This window comes from Myotis myotis, unplaced genomic scaffold, assembly GCF_014108235.1.
Source record: "Myotis myotis isolate mMyoMyo1 unplaced genomic scaffold, mMyoMyo1.p scaffold_m19_p_1, whole genome shotgun sequence".
NCBI classification, from domain to species: domain Eukaryota; kingdom Metazoa; phylum Chordata; class Mammalia; order Chiroptera; family Vespertilionidae; genus Myotis; species Myotis myotis.
Genome location: NW_023416313.1, coordinates 200,822,782 through 200,843,505, shown reverse-complemented (window position 1 = coordinate 200,843,505; position 20,724 = coordinate 200,822,782). Strand labels below are relative to the sequence as shown.

General features: G+C 35.6%; 1 protein-coding gene across 12 annotated transcripts in view; it reads right to left on the bottom strand.

The window, feature by feature from the left end:
- PCNX1 (pecanex 1) overlaps positions 1-20,724 on the bottom strand; it is a 172,284-nt gene that overhangs the window by 82,555 nt on the left and 69,005 nt on the right. For 8 of the 12 annotated variants that reach the window (XM_036311608.1, XM_036311602.1, XM_036311566.1 and 5 more), the window contains 2 exons: positions 13,086-13,218; positions 7,623-7,807 (listed from right to left, as the gene is read on the bottom strand). The exons of 3 other annotated variants lie outside the window; for them this stretch is intronic. In XM_036311608.1, the coding sequence (XP_036167501.1) occupies positions 7,623-7,807; positions 13,086-13,218 (318 nt within the window). The remainder of the gene's footprint in view (positions 1-7,622; positions 7,808-13,085; positions 13,219-20,724) is intronic. One more of the 12 variants, XM_036311540.1, reaches the window with a different exon arrangement.

The following is a 20,724-nucleotide window of genomic DNA, read 5'->3' as shown; positions in this document are numbered from 1 at the left end:
GTCTATGTTTCCAAACCCTTCCCAACAATGAATATCACTACATATTCAATGGATGAAAAATATCCCAATTCCATTTTTAATTTGCAACTTTAAAAATTATAAGCAGAGCTGAGCTGTTTGCCCATAACTGTAAGTCGCTTGTATTTCTTTAAACTCTCAACTTTTCTAGGTCATTAATCTTTATCTTATTGAAGTCTTTTGTCTTACAGTGGCAGACTGATGACTGACCTCCAGTACTCATTCTCTGCGTAGTCCTTTAATAATAGGACCTTCCCCACACTGAATTTCGGCTGGGCATATTCACCTAGTTAGAGATATTTCTTCTCTCTTGCTTGAAGTTGCCATGTGACATGGGAGGTAGGAGAAAGTGACAGGCACATTTCCCAAGTCACAATCTGAAAGTTTATAAAGGCTACCTGTCCTTAACATTTTTTTAACTACCTCTCCCTTCCTGTTTTCTGGGGATATGTCAACAACTGAAGCAGTCACTATAGAGGAGGTAGGGAAGCCACATGTGAAGAAAACAGAACCAGCCCATCTGCTAAGGAAGGCTCCCATTAGAATGTAAAGAAGGAAATGTAAACTTTTCTTTTATTTCAGTCACCAACTTGAGGCTGGGGCGGGGGGGTGGGGGGGGTGGGGAATGGATTCCTACATTAAAGAATTTTACCCAGCCCTGGTCAGTTTGGCTCAGTGATAGAGCGTCGGCCTGCGGACCAAAGTGTCCCGGGTTCAATTCTGGTCAAGGGCACATGCCTGTGCTGCAGGCTCGATCCCCAGTAGGGGGTGTGCAGAAGGCAATCAATCAATGATTCTCTCTCATCATTGATGTTTCTATCTCTCTCTCCCTCTCCCTTCCTATTTGAAATCGATAAATATAAATATATTTTTTTTTAAAGGATCTAACCTATATTCCAACTAATGCATACAGTAATCAACTTTAATTTAGAATGTTAATCTTAGAAAGCAGATAATTTAATTTAGTGCTTCAATGAATTCTTTATAACAGAGGAGTAAGAGGTTAATCAGACATCTTAACCAGCCCTTGTTGATGTCCATCCAATTCCTAGATTAGCAGTTCTGGCATCCAAGCTTTTAAAAATAATATGCCAGTTGTCTACGCACAGTATATAAAAAACTTCTGAGCAATATCTAGAGGATGGAGTTAGAATAGATGAAATAAAATTTATCTAGGTTTATTTTTAATTGACAATATTTGTGGGGATAAAACAGACACTCTCAAACCCTGCCAGAGAAAGTGTAAACGGTACAAGCTTCCATAAAGAAATTAAGAGTATATACATCAAAGCCCCAATGTTTACTCCCCTTGACTGGTTATTCCATTTCAATATATCTACCTAAAGAAAATAATCACTGCTGTACAGAAAACGGTACGTAAGGATGTTCAACAGAGTGTTCATTACAACAGAAAATATCAGGAATTATATTGAATACTAACAATGGGGTTAGTTACTGGTCGGATAAATTATGATAAATATTAATGTCACGAAGAGCATTCATGTAACTGACTTACTATTGCCAGGAACTGTGCACAGTTCTAATTGCTTTGCATATTTTAAGATATAACCTTTACCATAAAACTATGAAGTAGATATCATTATTACCCCTTTTGATAAATCAGTAGCCCAAAAGTCACACAGCATGATCCTAATTCTGTTTTAGAAAAATATACATGTGAGCATTATAAAAGAAAGAAAAAATTATAAAATATTAATAGTGAATATCTTTAAGTGATGAGATTACAGATACTTCATTTCTTCATTTTATTTTCCAGTATTTCTTAATTTGTATTTCCATTATAAGAATGGGAAAAAGCCCTAACCGGTTTGGCTCAGTGGATAGAGCATCGGCCTGCGGACTCAAGGGTCCCGGGTTCGATTCCAGGCAAGGGCATGTACCTTGGTTGTGGGCACATCCCCAGTGGGGAGTGTGCAGGAGGAAGCTGATCGATGTTTCTCCCTCATCGATGTTTCTAACTCTCTATCCCTCTCCCTTCCTCTCTGTAAAAATCAATAAAATACATTTTTTTTAAAAATTAAAAAAAAAAAGAATGGGAAAAATAAAAAATAAAAAAAAGAAAGGGAAATGTTCTAATTTTATCAAAAATAAGTATAAGAAGAATATATCCTGACCCTTTAACACTTCTTCCCTCTAGATATAGTATTTTTATTGTATCAAAAGAAACATTTTATTTTCATTTACATATACTTTATATTGCCCTCCCCACAAAAAATAAACAAAAAATAGAATTTAGTAGTTTTTGTATTCAAAAAATAACAATAGCTTGGGCTGGTATTACGCAGTTGATTGAGCATGGCCCCATGCACCTAAGGTTGCAAGTTTGATTCCTGGTCGGGATACATATCCAGGTTTTAGGTTTGATCCCAGGGCTGTGGTGCATGCAGGAGGCAACCAATCAATGTTTCTCTCTCACATCAATGCTTGTCTCTCTCTCTCCCTCTCCCTTCCTCTCTCTCTCGAATCAATAATTAATAAATAAATAAATAAATGTAACAATAAAGGATAAGATCAAGGTTGCTGCAAAAACAAATGTAAATTTCTGTTTAGATAAATAAAAATTATCTACCATAACATAGGGGACTGAAATAGAGACTTAAAGGTCCCTTATAGCCTCTGAACTCTGTATTCATAGCAATAAGGAAAAGTACTTATGATGTACCCCAAAATGCTACAGAATAGTACAAACACATATAATCTTTTTAAACACCAGAATAACTCTATTAAACTCGCTAAAAGTGCAGATCATCTGAGTCTCTGCCTTTTAAAGTGAAAATTTTTAAAGCCTCCGAATCCTGTTTCTGCTTCATAATGCACAGTTGCTGTAAACTGCTTAATAACAAGGGCAGTAAGGTAGTGCCAGATTTCCTTTATGTCTTTTGCTAGAGCTGACTACATTTTCAAGTTAATAAGTTCTGTAGTAAAGTGGATTATCTCAAAGAATACCTTCTTTGTCAAACCTTGTACAATAATGAAACAAAAGAATACTTTAGAAAACCAATTCACTTACCACTTTTTAAACCTCTAATACATTAATGAAATTAGAAAAGGCTTAACTTGTTTTCATTATAACCGCATTTTTACATGAAAATAAACTAATTTTGTATATATTTTTTTCAAAGCAATTATCCACCACTAATTTCATACACAGGGAAAAAACACACATACATTTTCCTATTTTATCTGATCTTATCTGGAACATTTTCTCTGAGAGGATGTGTTATATATTAAGGTTAACTATCAACTACAATAGCATGTTTCATCATTGCATCAATTTATTCAACTTAATTCAAAATAGGAACTGGAATTCACATAACAACTGAGAAATGATTGCTAAACTTTATAGAAAAAGCTTAATAGATATAAGGTTATCTGAATTCAGAATCTCTTGTGTGACTTACCTGGGCACTAAGCACAGCTTGTTTTATTTAGTAAAACTGCAATTTAATTCAGAATATAGTAGGAAATCAACGGCAAATAAACAAGTCCAATAAAAGTTTGATGAGAAGGAAATTAAACTTTAAGATGTTTTTAAATGAGCAACATTGAAGAATTTGAGAAATTCTTTTATAGTAATTTCCTTTTTAAAATTGTAAATTTTAAAACCTATCCATAACTTGCATCATTGAAACCTTTTTAAAAATAAGTCTGCATGGAAATGATATCTATCAATAAGAAAGAAAACCACCCAAATGTTTCCAACCAGGTTTTAAATTTTATACTTATCCCGTTTTACCTAAGAACCTTGAAATTCTAGTCAAAATACATACAGAAATAAGGCTTCTCAGTATAGGAAATAAATGTGGTTGTCTACTATGACATCACAGAGTAAAAATATAGGAAACAGTTAAACTACCTATACTTTTAATTAAATAATGCTTGACTAGAAGTTTCTTTTAATCCAAAAGGACTATTCCTCAGTTAAAAGTAAACACACAATTATTACATATACAAACATTTATATGCACTCAAATATATATATATATTTTTTCCTTTAATAATAGGACCTTCCCCACACTGAATTTCGGCTGGGCATATTCTCTCTTGCTTGAAGTTGCCATGTGACATGGGTTCAGGGGAGGTAGGAAAAAGTGACAGGCACATTTATTACATATACAAACATTTATATGCACATATATATGTGTGTGTGTGTGTGTGTGAGTGTATATATGTAATTTTGAGTGTATATGTGTATGAATACTTTATGTAAATGTATTATGTGTATGTATACATTTTCAAAGATAAATAGTGTACACTTAAAATTTTTCAATTAAAGGAGCTAAATTTGGAAAGGAGCAATTTTGGTAAATAACTCTACTTTTAGGGAATATCACGGCTATCTTTAATATATTTGATTACTGGTATATAATACCAAATTCATTCACACAAAATTATCTTACTATTGTTAACTGAAATCATGTAGAAAATTAAACTATGCAACGAAAATATTCTAGTATACTATATTATAAAAAATCAATGTCTACCAACTCTTTTAAGCTCAAATGCAGTTCATTTTCAGAATCTTTTTCAGCCAACTTTATGTGCTATGGAACAATAGACACTGTCCATTGATTGCTTGGTTTTTGTTCATTTTTACTATGTATTCAATTTGACAGCATTCAGCTACCACAGTCCAAGAACTAGCTATCAGAAAGCAGCTAATATAAAAGAAAAAAATCTAAATTTCAAGAGAATATCCTGAATATTCACCAACAGATGCTCAAGTCACCTCCAATCTGAAGAACCTTTTTATCTTCAGAACTGTCAACATAACTCATCTATATATATAAAAGCCTAAGCGACCGTGCCACCGATAGCTAGGACACACACTGACCACCAGGGGGCAGATGCTCAACACACAGGCATGGAAACATGGAACAGACTGATGAATCTCAGAGGGACAGGGGGAGATGGGAGGGCAGGAAGAGATTAACCAAAGATCTTACATGCATACTAGAGGCCCAGTGCACGGGTTCATGCATTGTGGGGTCCCTCAGCCTGGCCTGTGGGGATCGGGTCGAATCCCTGCACTGGGCCTCCGACATCCCCAGAGGGGTCCTGGATTGCGAGAGGGTGCAGGCCAGGCCAAGGGACCCCAATGGTGCACAAATCCATGCACCAGGCCTCTAGTATATACATATCCATCTAATAATGAGGGAATATGCTAATTGACCCTCACACCATTGCAAAGATGGTGGCGCCCACAGTCAATGAGGGAATATGCTAACTGACTGCCCTACCCTCAAAGATGGTGGTGCCCACAGCCAATAAGGAGGGAATATGCTAATTGACTGCCCCACCCTCAAAGATGGTGGTGCCCACAGCCAATGAGGGAATATGCTAACTGCCCTACCCTCAAAGATGGCAGCACCACAGCCAATAAGGAGGGAATATGCTAATTGACTGCCCCACCCTCAAAGATGGTGGTGCCCACAGCCAATGAAGGAATATGCTAACTGCCCTACCCTCAAAGATGGCAGCACCACAGCTAATTGATTGCCACACCCTCAAAGATGGCGGTGCCTAGTCCCCTCAGCCCTGCTGGGGCAGCAGGTGCACGGCAAGACCGGGCCCGCCCCTACGCAGGCCCAGCTACTCCGTGCGCCTGCTCCCGGAGTCCCCCAATTCCCTCAGCCGCCCAGGGCCTGCCCGAGATAGAGGCAAGCCTCAGATGGCAGCTGCCCAGCCACCCAGGTCGCCTGAGGCTCAGGCAACCAGGGCCGGCTGAGGCTTGCGCTACTGGCAGCAGCAGCAGCAGCAGAGATGTGATGGGGCATCACCTTCTCCTGATCACCGGGTCGCCTCCCACCCCTGAGGGCTCCTGGACTATGAGAGGGGGCAGGTCAGGCTGAGGGAACCTCCCCCCCTCCCAGTGCATGAATTTTCATACACCGGGCCTCTAGTTTTCAATAATCTGCATGTGTATTTAGAGTGAGATTTTTATTGAGAAAAATCATTTACTGTTTAATTTTATGCTTGATTTGACAAAAGTCTAAAAATCCAAATAGGTCAAAACTAGGCCTATTTTAGCTAATCTACTACCATAAACCCAATAGGAATGGTGATGGTGACTGTAATTTTATAAGCACAAATTTTATAAGTCTCTGTTCGTAGAAACTTTGGGTTAACCTGAGGGAAATACCAATAAAAATATATTATTAACTGACTATACTTGCAATTAAAAATATATCACTATGTTTTAAGTCAAAGCAAGTAACTAAACTGAAGTCTATCTTACTCTCTCTCAAACACCCTCCTTACGGATTCCCTTGCTTCTTTAAATTACAAACTCAAAAGCCAAAACATTCTAAACTTAAAATGTTTTGTCTTCTCAATTTAGAAATCATCACACATTCTAATGTAGTATCTTAGATGACCATTTTCAAGTTTCTATAAGATTTGCTAAAGATTATTTTCATCAGTATGCATATCTAATATTTATTAATATCTCTTGTAACTGAAGATTATTACAAAATGGAAAGAGAAAAAATAAACAGCATTTCAAATTTTATTATACCTAATTTGGGCACCTTACACCACATATCCTTCTAATCAAAGCATCAACTGGATTATTATCTTTATAAATGAAAGGTAGTTATAATATGGATAAACAAAATCACAGTAAACAAAGGGAATCCTTTCAAATGTGTACTTTTTAATAAGAATTTCATTATATTTATTTAAATTGTTAATAATCTGCATCTGAGCACAAGAAAGAGAAATTGTACAGAGAAATAAAAACCAAAGTAGTATAAAACACTGTCATGAAGGCATGAAACTGGTATTCGAGGGGATATTCATTAAGGCTTTAGACCAGCCGTGGGCAAACTACGGCCCGCGGCCGGATCCGGCCCGTTTGAAATGAATAAAACTAAAAAAAAAAAAAACCGTACCCTTTTATGTAATGATGTTTACTGTGAATTTATATTAGTTCACACAAACACTCCATCCATGCTTTTGTTCCGGCCCTCCGGTCCAGTTTAAGAACCCATTGTGGCCCTCGAGTCAAAAAGTTTGCCCACCCCTGCTTTAGACTACAACCCCTCTGAGAATTAACTAATAACTTATATTTATAAATTTATTAACACAAGAAGAAAAACTTTATGAAGTTCTTATTTGATATTAGTATAGAGCCATAAAGTCCTCAAAGTCAGGTGATGAACATGGAAGTGAAATATACAATAACTAAAAGAAAGATTCTATAGTACAGACCATTAGTAAGCAATTTTGCCTTTCATGCAGCACATTCAGAGAATTCAAACAAAGTAAGGCTTAATCAAAATAATTTTTTAAATCAACATTTTCCCACGTGGTACAAATAATGCCAAGGAATAACAGAACTGCCCAAACCATTTGTGTGAGCATTCATTAATCCATTTAACTACCTATTAATAATAGACATGCTCAAAAGAAAATACAGAATAACCTTTGAAACAGAAAAGGGAAAAGCAAATGTCAAATGTTCCTTACACGAAGGGCAAATCCTGTCAAAAGTGCTATCTCAAGAAAGAATTGCAATCACTGTTACCCATTATCTGCTGCATTAAAGTTTCTATCACCAAGATTACATAAGGCCTGCATACCAAGTTCATCGTGCAAACTGCTGCCGCCTACAGCAGATGCATTGTCATGTGATGCTTCTAAGTGGACACTCCCATTTCTCACCAGCAAGGAGGCACTAGCACTGAGCACTGCAGCCTGGGAAGGGGGGCGGGACTGGCCTTTGACCTGGGCTGTGGACTGCTGGCCTTGCTGCCCATCTTGAAGGCTAGGAAAAAACATGGATTGGGGAGACATTACAGGGAAGAAAAGAGAAAACAATAGCTAGAATGAAGTCAATATAGAAAAAACTAATTTAAAAAATTTTTTTCTAATGTAACCTAAGAACCAATAAACTTTGTAAAATATACAGATCATACTGCCGGCTTAAGTTTTCTGGTCCTTAGAAATCTGATTCATAGTGATGAGCGCAGTAAACATTTAATGTATATGTAAATCAATCAATCTGTGACTTTTTCCCACCTCGAACCAAAAAAAGTTCTAGTATAAGTAAAGAGAATGCAGCAAAAAAGAATCACAAGTACATAAAATATATGTGGGTTGTAGCTGTTCCCAATTAAATCCTATTTTTCAGTTAAATACACACTTTTATTTATAACTTGTAATACTAATTCTAGAGTTGTTCTTTCAAATGTTCTGAAATCTCAAATTCACAATGAAACCAAATTTCTACCCACCTGAAAACCAAAGAATATTTATGAAATTCGACCAAGATGACAATTTTGAATTTAAAAAAGTCACAAACTAGTGCAAGAGTACCTGAATAACAAACACCAACTCAACAGAGTGAATTAATGACCACTGGGACACTAGAAGAAGTATAATATATATAGTATGAAGAGTTTTTCTCTATGAAAAGTCCATATACTTCTGAAATAAGGCCATAGGACTTATACACAAGGTGTTAGTTAACAATAATTATGTTCCCTTAAATTTTGTTAGTACCTTCTCCAAACCATGTTATGGTGTAATTAACAAGAACCATCATTTTAGAAAATCTTAAAAATAATTTGGAAACCAGTAATTTCTCAAGGGTTATTATTAACTTTTCTAAATTTAATAATATTCTTAAAACAGTATTTTGTGCTTATACATTGATTTATTAAAATTATTTATCTAAAAATTATCTAAATTAAGAAACTATATTCTTAACTCATTTTATATTTTTATATATTTATTTTAAAACACTGTGAATTTTAATATCAGTACAATACACAAATTTAAACTGATGAAACTCATGAAACATTTTGAGTATAATTATTATATGTCATTCTCTACATTATGTTCAATGCAATACTGCATTTCTATTACTAAAATCATTAGACCTTCAGGAAATATAAATAAGAATGCTACTTAGGATGGCCTCCTTCAGTTATTTTAGTATATTCATGATTATCAACCTCTTTGAATTCAATGTAATGGTTTCTCTGATGCCTATAAAATAAACTCATCTGCTGCAGACTGAAGAGAGGTATAATTTGAAATAACCTTGAAATAAAATATTTAAGTAGAAAATACTACATATATTGCTTACATCTACAGTTATGGCAACAGAATACATTCTGGAACTGCACTGTGTGATTCAGTAGGCACATAAGAATTTAAAGTAACTAAAATTTTATTTCCTCAGTCCCACTAACTAATTTTAAGTGCTTACCAGGCAAAGTGGCCAGTGGCTACCATAGCAAAAAGCTACCAGAATAGGTAGAAGTTAGTATCTACCTTAAAAGACAGTGTAGATTATAGACTATTCCACCACCACACAAAGTCCTACTAGCCACCGCTACTGGAACATGTACCTCCCAGGTTTCTTTTAGCCAATGAAAGGTATATACTCTAAGAAGAGCATAGAAATGTAACATACAAAAAAAAAATAAGTCTGCAAAATGCTGATTTGGCAATGCTTACTGGCATTTTTAAGCCATAACTATAAAAGCATTCAGTTAGTAACTTATTTGGAGTAGAATTTTTGTATAATAGACATAAATCAAGAGATGACCTTGAGAACTAATATAATCAAACATGTTTGTGTCTCCTATACATATATAAAGTCTCAGAAACTTCCTAACCTTATCCATAAACCTTACCAAAATGACCAAATTTCACAAAGGAGGTAATTCCAAGGAAAAATATTTAAGTAGTTCAAGCACTATGTCCCTTTGGATGCACAAGAGCAGAAATATGTACTCAACAAATTTTCCTGTCAATTTTTTCCACTGAAAGTCATAAACAGAGGTTCCATATGGCAGTTAGGTGTATTTTAATGTGAACCTATGAGAATACACTAATCTTCAACATATCCAGATATACAGAAAGGTTTTCAAAATATCAGGTGATACATGAAAACTCCAGAATAAAGAAACAAAGTAAATTAGCCAAAATCTAGCATTTATAAATGTCAAGTTTTTTAACATACAAAGCTATTCATAAAATGTTTAAGTCCTTCGAACTCGTGTTCCTGAAAACAGGAAGCATGTCATTTCTGCAGAAAGTATTAGAAAAACTGTTCCTGGAGGGTTATACTTAATTTAAGATAATAATTGATAAGAAATTAATCTTTTTAAGAGTACAATTACATATCAAAACTACCAGTTTAAGAAAAGATAGCAACTGTTTTACAACACAGCACAAAGAAAGGTAGAAATTTATCTGTGGGCTATCAATAGCATCACTGACAGGCAATCTTACTAATGAACATTTCCAATTCAAATGACACAAAAATATGGTTGGTCTTTCCTTCCTCTACACTTATTTAGTATTTGACATATTCTGACTTATACTGTCAGTTATCTTTATATGTGTCTGCTCAACTAAAAAGTAACCCCAAAGAGTTTGATCACATTATTTCTATGAATCTCCAGATTCTGAGTGGAAGAGTGTCTTGAGCAAAGTACACAAACAACAGATATTTAGTGGATCTATTCCTGAGCCCCACAAAATGAACCCTATGAATTCCTAACCAAAGACTCTCAGTTACTGCTATGACTTTATTTGACTACCGATCTTTCAATCTTATACTTTTGAAAATAAATCTAAGGATACACTAAAGCTTTTTTCCCTTCTTCTAAATGCACTAATAATTTTCCACTCCACCCCATTAACTAGAGTTCTAAAAAATATCACATTTCAGTCGATAAGTACAGACATATAGACTTGTTAATATTAATGTTACAAAATTTTTAAATTTTTGTCTTTGCTTTTCTCTCTAGTAACTGGGAAAGACCAGTAAGGGCCTACTGTAAAACCTACCCTACAAGGCAAACATAATGGGAAAAAACACACACTTTTTAAATTAGTTTTGAAACAAATCTTCTTTGTAAGGAAATTGATGATTCATTCCCAATCCTTGGAGACATATTCTACCCCATTTCTTTTTAAAGTGTTGATTATTTAGACTATTCACTAAAGTTTAAAATAAGTTAGATTTTACTAGTACTTATATAATAATTGTAATTAAAGTATTATCACACCTATTCCATTTCTTTTTGACAAATTTTCCAAGTTTTGCATGAATGTGCCATCCTGTATTTACTTTAAGATTATTATTAGGTAACCCACACTGAAAATTAACACCAACACACTACTACTTTTTCTGAACTTTTTTGCAATTTAAAAAGATGATTTTAGTAAATTGGTGTTTCTTGTAATTCCTCACAGCTAAATTTTATCTTATTTCATCCATGATGAAGTCAACCTATTTACGATACATATAACCTTCCTGGAACCTTGATAAAATCTACAAGCTGACTACTAGAAAACTACTCTCCAAAAATTCTAATGTGAGCCCTTTTTAAGTAAGTTTCATATTATATCCGCATTTGAATGGTGATGTATTTAAAATCCTACAAGACTTGGAGAAATCCTCCGTGATTGGCTGGAGTTAAAACACAGTTCTTTAATATTCCACCAGGCAGAGAAGAAAACTAATTAATCTACATTTGTTTGATGAATGGGATACAGCAGACTCATTTGTGGCAAAGAAATGAAGGATTTTTAAAGACTAAAAAAGAGATTTTAAAAAAGGATTAATAAATATCAACATGGAGTGAGTAGGAAAGCAAAGATACCTACAGCAAGTATTATTCAAGGGATAAAAAGAAGAGGTTAGAAAGCACAAAACAGAAAAAGTAAAATGAAGTGCTGAGCTTTCTGCAGTTTGGTACTACCCCAAATCCGTAAGAGAAAGAAAGTTACTTCAGGGAGCACAGAAAAAGAGGTGAAAAGGAAGAAGAGGAGGACTCACAAAAAGCAAAGGTGCTCAGAACAGGTTTCTAGATCCAATGTTTCTTTTAATTGGTGCCTTCCCATTTTTATGTTTTAAATATTGCTTAAACTAATCCATATTACTTTTTACAGAATTATGTATTCCTGCAGATTAATTAGGAACATGACCTATGAAAGATGAGGGTCCTGGTTATAATGTAAAATAATCAAGTCACAAATCCCATAAAATAAAAAAATAAGGATTTTGCTACTCTTAAGAACAATATTTTAACAAGGAAAGTGGTTTATCTCTTCCAATCTACCATGCATTCAACAGCAGTTATTTCATCAAATGTTCCCCCTTTTGAATTACAAATTAAAATATAGGTAAATAATTTGGGTAATAGTGCTTTCAGATACAAAGATTAATAAAATATATAGTATAATATGTGCACTGTTTAAGCAAGCACATGTAAAGTATGTTTGTCTATATTTGTATTCTTAAAAGAGAGCACAAACTTTTTAACAGATTTTTATATTTCTAATTCAAGACATAAACTCATTAGATTGGACACAATTGAGAATAAAACACTAAAATTTTAATGAAAAATTATTCCCAATATTATAAACAGATGCTTTCTTAATTAGGACACTGGAAAAATTTAAAATGTTTTGTTTTGTTTTTTCAGTACATTAGAGGTTGAGAATTCAACATAGATATGCATTCAAAAATATATATTTATATCCAATTTACCATACTTTACCATAAATACTTTAGTTTTGTGTCACTTAGTAGGTCCTGGTGATTATGAAACAACAATTTTTAAGCAATTCAAAATATATTTTTTAGCGAAATAAAATAATCAAACTGGTTTCAAGCAGAGATCAGTTTGTTATTCCTCAACAAGTTTACCACTCAGTCTGTATTTGTTCATATTAAACACTGTCGAGATGTTGTATTGTTAATTTGGAGTCCAAAAAAAAGGGAAGAGCTGACTTAAGGTCTCTCTTTACATTTCTAAAACTACCTTAAACTGATTTTTCTATTCACAATTGGGTAAACCAATCTGATCATTTTGTTTAAGAAGTGCAACATAAAGCATGCATAATGCAATAGGTTCATGATCACATGCAGAGAAAGCCTAAAAGAGCAAAAAAGTATATGAGGGAAACTGGAAGAAAAATAATAACACAGCTATTTCAATGCTTTCCTGTGCTGACAGAACAGGTTAGAATGTCTGTTACACACATGCTAAGCTTGGTGGAATCTTAAGATACCATACCTTAGGGGTGATCCGATGAGCAATGTAGGAGGGGTAGGGTTACTCCCTGCATTGTGCCGGCGCCGTACTGCCTGGCGCCTAAATGTGCTGCGTTCACGGCGAAATGCCACGGCCTCCTCGCTGGCCTGTGCTGCTGCATTAAGACAGACTTAGGTCAAATAGGAGCCTAGGTCAGATGTAAATAGCAGCTGAGCCTGTCTCTCCCTGACTTCCCACCCTCGAAGGTAAAGGAACTTGTTTAACTGAGCTAAATGGTTTTCTTACATATGCTGTTGATCTATCATAAGGAACAAAATCAGTCCTTTACTTACAGATAACTATTTCTTTAAAAATAATGTTTCTGCCCTAACTGGTTTGGCTCAGTGGATAGAGCGTCGGCCTGCGGACTCAAGGGTCCCAGGTTCCATTCTGGTCAAGGGCATGTACCTTGGTTGCGGGCACATACCCAGTGGGGACTGTGCAGGAGGCAGCTGATCGATGTTTCTCTCTGATTGATGTTTTTATCTCTCTATCCCTTTCCCTGTCTCTCTGTAAAAAAAAAAAATCAATAAAATACATTTTTAAAAAATATTAATGTTTTTGATCTATTATCTGCCCTCACCATAGTCTCTTCAACTGCAATTTCTTACTTTAAGATCTCTGTTGTTTTAAATATTTTTTGAAAAGTCTCATTTATTTAGTCCCATATTCCTTTGTTCTCCTTTTACTTAAGTCAGCCTTGGAAATATAGTATTTGTCAGTTTCAACTAATGATATGGGGCCTTAGTTTCTCACTCGGGAGGACAGTAAAGGCAGCAACCACAGTACTTCAGTTCTGATGCCAAGAAAGAAGGCCTGGTCCACCTCATCCTACCCTGTGCCACAACCTTGGCAGCATTAATGAAACCACTGACTGCTAGGATGCACAACTAGTTTTTAGAATTTTTCAGTCCAAGGCAGCTGAAATATCTATCAACTATGAAGTAGTTTACTGCCATCAAACTTTGTTCAACTCTACGCCCCAGCACTGGTCCCCTCAACATTAGGAAGGAAATATCAGCAAAAAGGCAAGTATAGAAACTCGTAACTTAATCCAAAAAATAAAGTACAAACCTAAACCAATATACAATGAGAAAATCACAACAGTGGCTTAACAGAATCTATAATAATAAAAGCATAATATGCTAATTAGACTGGGAGTCCTTCCAGACAACCTTCTGGACAAAGCCAGGGCTGCGAGGGAAGCCGGGGTCCCGGGTGCCTGCCAGCGGTGAGAGGGAAGCCCGAGTCCTGGTGCCTGCTGATGGCCAGAGGGAAGCCCAGGTCCCGGGTGCTGGAAGGAAGCCAGTGCCAGAGGGAAAAGCCGGTGCCGGCGGCTGGGGGAAGGAAGGCCTACTCTTGTACAAATTTCGTGCATCAGGCCTCTAGTTACTACATAAAATTTTATAAAACCATTGACTTGAATTTCTAAAACAATATGCAAAATGATGTTTATCCATTTGAATTGAAAACAATCATTTCCTAGTGATCTAAATATCTTAAGAATCATTTTGATTTATAGACAGGATATTTTAAAACTAAATATGAATAAAGACAAACAACTTATTGCAGAAACATTCTTTCCAAATATATAACTCCTTTTTCAAAGTATGAAATGGATTACAAAATCAATGTTTTTAGATTTCAGTACTATTGCAAGCCTTCTTAAACAGTTTAAAAGCATTACTAATTCTCAAATTATTCTGCTTAGCAATAGCCATTCCCATCACTGTGAATGTTGATTAAAAAACAAAGCACTAAAAAAACCACACAAAGTATTCTTTTAAAATGCTTACATTTTTATCCTCTCCCCAGGTTATACCAGTAAATATTCTTTGTGTAACCAACCCATTATGATTAGCAATATATGGACTACCTCCAGAAGACACAGACTTCTTTGTCTTTAGGTATGATTTTCTTTTATTGAAGGAATGACAAGCACAGAATGATTTACACATTTGGCAAGCTTCTGCCAGTAAGAAGTATAAGTCACAAATTACAGGACACTTATTTATATTACTTATTTATATTGTTTGTTTTTCTGCTCACACACTATAGTAATATTCTAAAGTTAGGCAGCTAAATAAGAATTAAGCTTTGATCCAAACCACAACTCTATTAGAGCTAATCTTTATTTTTTTCTCCAGTTTTACTGAGTTATAATGAAAATTCTGTTAAATGTGAAAAAAAACTATTACTTGCGATATATAAGCTAATGGATGCAAAAGTTACATAAAACTTGCGAGAACAAATGATGCTGATTAAATCTGGTCATCAAACCCATGCTGTCCAACACAGTAGCCACTAGACATCTGGGGCTAAACATAAATTAATGAACATTAAATAAAATTTAAAATTCAGTGTATCAGATTCATGAGCCACTTTTCAAGTGCTCAGCACCTACATGGCTAGTGGCTACCACTGTTGCACAGAACAAACATAGAACATTTCCATCATCATAGGAAGTTGTATTGGACAGTGCTGATAGTCAGGATACTTTGTCACCACAATCTATAAAGACTAATGTGTGCTTTGCCTATTTCTGACAACCATGACCTAGAAAAAAAGGTAACCAGCACTGTCACAAAGGGGAAAACATACACTGGCAGGCAGTCATCTGATGAAGGTAAACAAAGCAAAGCAAACAAGCCACTTGGAGAAAAGGAACTCTGAGAAGCGACTACTGCAACTGTTAACGGTTCTTAGATATTCGAAAGGTTAACTCTGGTGACAGAACTTAAAATCACTCTTTTAATACTCAATTCAGTATTTTGTGAACTTATATTGAAGATTTCTATTCTATTTTAACAAACTATTGGTCAATTTACAGGTCAGTTCACTTCACTGAGAAACTTTCAAGCATTCTCTCTAGTTTGAGATATTTTGTTTCAGCCAAAATAGCAGAATAAAATTTACACAGATATAATTTATAGAGGATCATTTAATGCACAGAATATACTAACATTATTCAGAAGAATTTGGAGAAAAATGGAGTATGTTAACAGTGAATACTGAGTCTAGGAAAAAGGTTAATAGGAAAGTTTTATTTATTATCTTCCTTCTACTGAAGACTTAATGGATTTAATTTTAATCAAAAGCTAGTTATTACATAGCACGGACGAAAAGAAAAACTACTGTGCCCATTTACAATCAAAATATTCTTTGGCTTTTTCAAAATATGCATTTCTTTTTGCTATTAACACACACCATTTATATTTTGTTATCTGCAAAATCACTAGATATTAGTACTTCTTAGATATAACACATCAAGATGTAAGTTTAGACATCCATAGAACAATGTATTAAAAATGGAGTTATGGCGCCCTAACCGGTTTGGCTCCGTGGATAGAGCGTCGGCCTGCGGACTCAAGGGTCCCAGGTTCGATTCCAGTCAAGGGCATGTACCTCGGTTGCGGGCACATCCCCAGTGGGGAGATGTGCAGGAGGCAGCTGATCAGTGTTTCTCTCTCATCGATGTTTTTGACTCTCTATCCCTCTCCCTTCCTCTCTGTAAAAAAATCAATAAAATATTTTTTTTTAAAATGGAGTTATGGCTAATGCTTATATCCTCCTCTGTAATAGTCAGTGTGTAAACATCTAATGCTAAAAGAATTTTCAAAGCTTACTATAGCAATTACCTTAACGGGTAGATGGGATCACACTTTCAACTGAAAACATTATGCTATTTGTGGTTACAACAAATAAGACTAAGCCATGCCCCTGGGAATATACTACTTATACAAAACAACTCTACTTGAAATAGGGTCCACAGGGAGTCCAGTTCTATTAGAGCCAAGGAAAGAAATGTGTTTTTAAAGCTTAAAATAATTTGCCATAAGTATATTCAGTCACATAAGTTATAACCAAGCTTAATGGAAATTCACTTCTGCAATCCAAATGCAATAAACTTTTAGAATCCTTTAATTTTATAAAAGAAAACAACAAAATCTTTAAACTAGGAAAGCAGACCAGGACAGAGAAAACTATTAAAACCAGATTTTGAAGTTGATATTTTGACATTGCTTAAAACTCAGTATTTCCCTGACCAAAAAGATAAAGTAACTATAAAATAGAGCATAAAAAACAAATAGTAAAAATTCAGCACTCTCGGGACAACTAAATTTTATGCATGTGTAGAAAAGAGAGAAAAAAGTCACAAATATTCAAGTGATTAAAAGACCATAAATGACAAGACATATGAAATATTTTTAAGGACATGTATTTAAACAATGTGATTTTTAACATATTTTTTTAATTACAAGAGTCTTAACAACTTCTCAAGTCACTTCTTTATTTTAAGAAAACTTCAAGAGAGTGTGTTACCATCAAAGTAAGTTTAAGAGAAAACTTCAGATAATTAACTCTTTACTTCTGACATAGTGATACAATCTTTCAATTAAGTTTAAATATTTACTGAGTTCCTAAAGGCATCAATTCATGCACAAGGAACAGATATCCTTGGCCATTTTAGACAGCTGTGACCCTATCTATTCCTAAAGATAAAGAAGAAAAATCCACAATACACACCTCCTTCCTCAGGAGTTACCTCCATTTATCTTAATGAGTTAAGGAAAATTCTACACATTCTGTATTGAATTATTTTAGTGCAACTATTTATTTTCATATGGAGTATTAAACAACAGACCCTCAGTGTGTTTTACTCTGTGAATGAAAACAGGGAAGCATTAAAAGGCACTAAAATACTTTCAGGATGGCTGGGATGCACAAAAGAGCAAAATCTGGTAAGGTAAGAGGTAAGGGTTTTACATATTCTATCTCAAAAACTGTAAAGTTATAATCATAATATGCATAGAATAAGATGCCACTTTAAAACAATGTCAATCATACAGCTGATTGCTTAGTGAAAGGATTCATCCTATATAATAAAGAGGTAATATGCAAACTGACCCTCACACCTTCGTGTCTCAAGATGGCCACCCCACATCGTCATGAGATGGCCGCGCCCCACGTCGTCACAAGATGGTTGGCACAGGAGGGCAGTCGGGGACAACCAGGCCTGCAGGGGAGGGCAGTTGGGGGCAATCGGGCCGGCAGGGGAGCAGTTAGGTGTCAATCAGGCCGGCAGGGAAGCGGTTGGGGGTGATCAGGCCGGCAGGCAGAAGCAGTTAGGGGCAATCAGGCAGGTGAGTGGTTAGGAGCCATCAGTCCCCGAATTGAGAGAGGGATGTCCCAGATTGGAGAGGGTGCAAGCTGGGCTGAGGGACAACCCCCTCCAGTGCACGAATTTCATGCACTGGGCCTCTAGTATGTAATAAGTTACTTCTTGTAATATACTGGAATGGCTGGACTCTTGTGATAGCTCAATTGCTATTAAATGAATTAATAAAAATTTAGACAGAAGAAACTATTTTAAAAGGTATTACTTTCAGTGGGGAATGTTTATTGTAAAAAAAAATGTAGTAAACTTGGGAAGATCATGAAAATAAAATGTATTTTGGTACCTCTAACAGATTAGAAGCAAACGTTAGTAGAGAAAGAGACACTAAAGATAATGAAAGTATGAAACAAGTATACTAGTATGTACAACTCAGAAAAATAAAAGATATATGCAAACATTCTGAAATATTGTTCAAAGTAAAAAAAATGACTTAAGAATAAAGGTACTGTATGAAAAAATAAACATTCAAATGATTTTGCAAAAATATTTGATATGTTTTAGCCATTTTCTCTATACATTTTTCCCTTTCTTACTTTCCATGTCAAAAGATGATGCTAGTCATCAGCATGCAAAGATTTTGTTCTAATACGTAAACAAACTTCTATAAGCACCATTTTCTTGGAGGCCAAAGAACGACAAGAATCTACTGTACAACTGCTAAGCATTCATTCAGAATTACAGAAATTTTCATCTGTGAAAACATTGTAAAGGACTACTCTTTTTCACAAGTAAACCAACAAACAGCAAATTACAACAAAATCATTAGCTGTGACTTGAGTTAAAAAAGAATTTGCATTTCCTATATAATAAAACCCTAATATGCAAATCGACCGAATGGTGGAACAACCAGTTGCTATGATGCACACTGACCACCAGGGGACAGACACTCAACACAGGAGCTGCCCCCTGGTGGTCAGTGCACTCCCACAGGGGGAGCACTGCTCAGCCAGAAGCTGGACTCATGGCTGGAAAGCGCAGCAGCAGTGGTGGAAGCCTCCATGGCAGGTGGAGTGCCTGGCCAGCCTGGATGAGGGGTGTCTGGCCAGTCTGGATGAGGGGCTGATGGCTGTTTTCAGGCTGGCCACACCCCTTTTAGGGTGGGGGTCCCCACTGGGGTGCCTGGCCAGTCTGGGTGAGGGGCTGAGGGCCGTTTTCAGGCTGGCCGGTGACTGAAGCTCCCAGCCACTCCTTTTTTTCTTTTATCTTCTTATTCTGGGATTTATTCACCTTCTATAGTTGAAACTTTGTTGCTGTCACTGCAGCTCAGAGCTGGCTCCTACTCGCTCCAGCTCTGTGGCCACAGCCTGCTGATAGCAGGTATCTGGGGGTTTTTTAGTTTCTATAATTTAAACTTTGTTGCTTTTGGAGCTCAGAGCCAGGCCGCAGCAGGCAGGGAACCTTGGCTTCCTCCATCACTGGAGCAATCAAGCCTCCTGCTCAATTCAGCTGCGTGGCTGCCGGCCGCCATCTTGGTTGGGTTAATTTGCATATCACGCTGATTAGCCAATGGGAGGCGTAGTGAAGGTATGGTCAATTATTTGTCTATTATTAGATAGGATTAGATGTTATAAAAATGTTTTCCTGTTTTATTATGTAACAAATTAGGACTTCAGATAGTATTTTACTACTGTTGAGTTTCACAATGGCACAATTAGAATATCTCTAATTTATTTCTATATCATTTTCTTCTACTTTAAAAATAGGATACATTTGAGTAGCATAATAAACTGGCCTGTATAATAGTAATAGCAGCACTCAAACATTTACTATGTGCCAGATACAGTTCTAAGCATTTTACACATAGTAACTCCTTTACTCCTCACAAGAGCCCTATGCGATAGATGCTCTGATCAACACAATGAAACATCAGGAGGCAGACGCTTGGAGAAGGTAAGTAGTTTTCCTAGAGCCAGGACTACAGTGGTGCCCATACACTAATAAGTGTGACTTCATGTCACTGTGTTAGATTAACTCCTATTTTAGAGTATTTTATTTTAGGCTTTAAAGTACATTTCCTAAATTCCATTACCAACACCATTCAGCTTAAAAACTGGAGAACTCATCGACACCTCACAATATATTAGGATAAAACTACTTATGGCTTAGGTATAGGCATATGAATGGTAAGCAGCATCCTCTGTTTTGTTGACACATTTCAGGAGTACAGTATAGAAGGCAGAATGGTAATCCAGAAAATTTCCTCCTAAATTGTCAGACAGGACTGTTAACAATTAATGCAAAAATAAACAAATTTTTAGCAAGTATTGGAGATGCTGTGTAATTTTTAAATAATGAGAACCAACACAACCCCTCCCACTACCTCCAATTTTCTAAAAAGCCCAAACAATAAAATATGATGAAATCCATGTAACTATAAATCCTCAACACATTTAAGCAGTTCAGTTATGCTCATATTTTTATTCTAAACCCACTGAAGCTCGA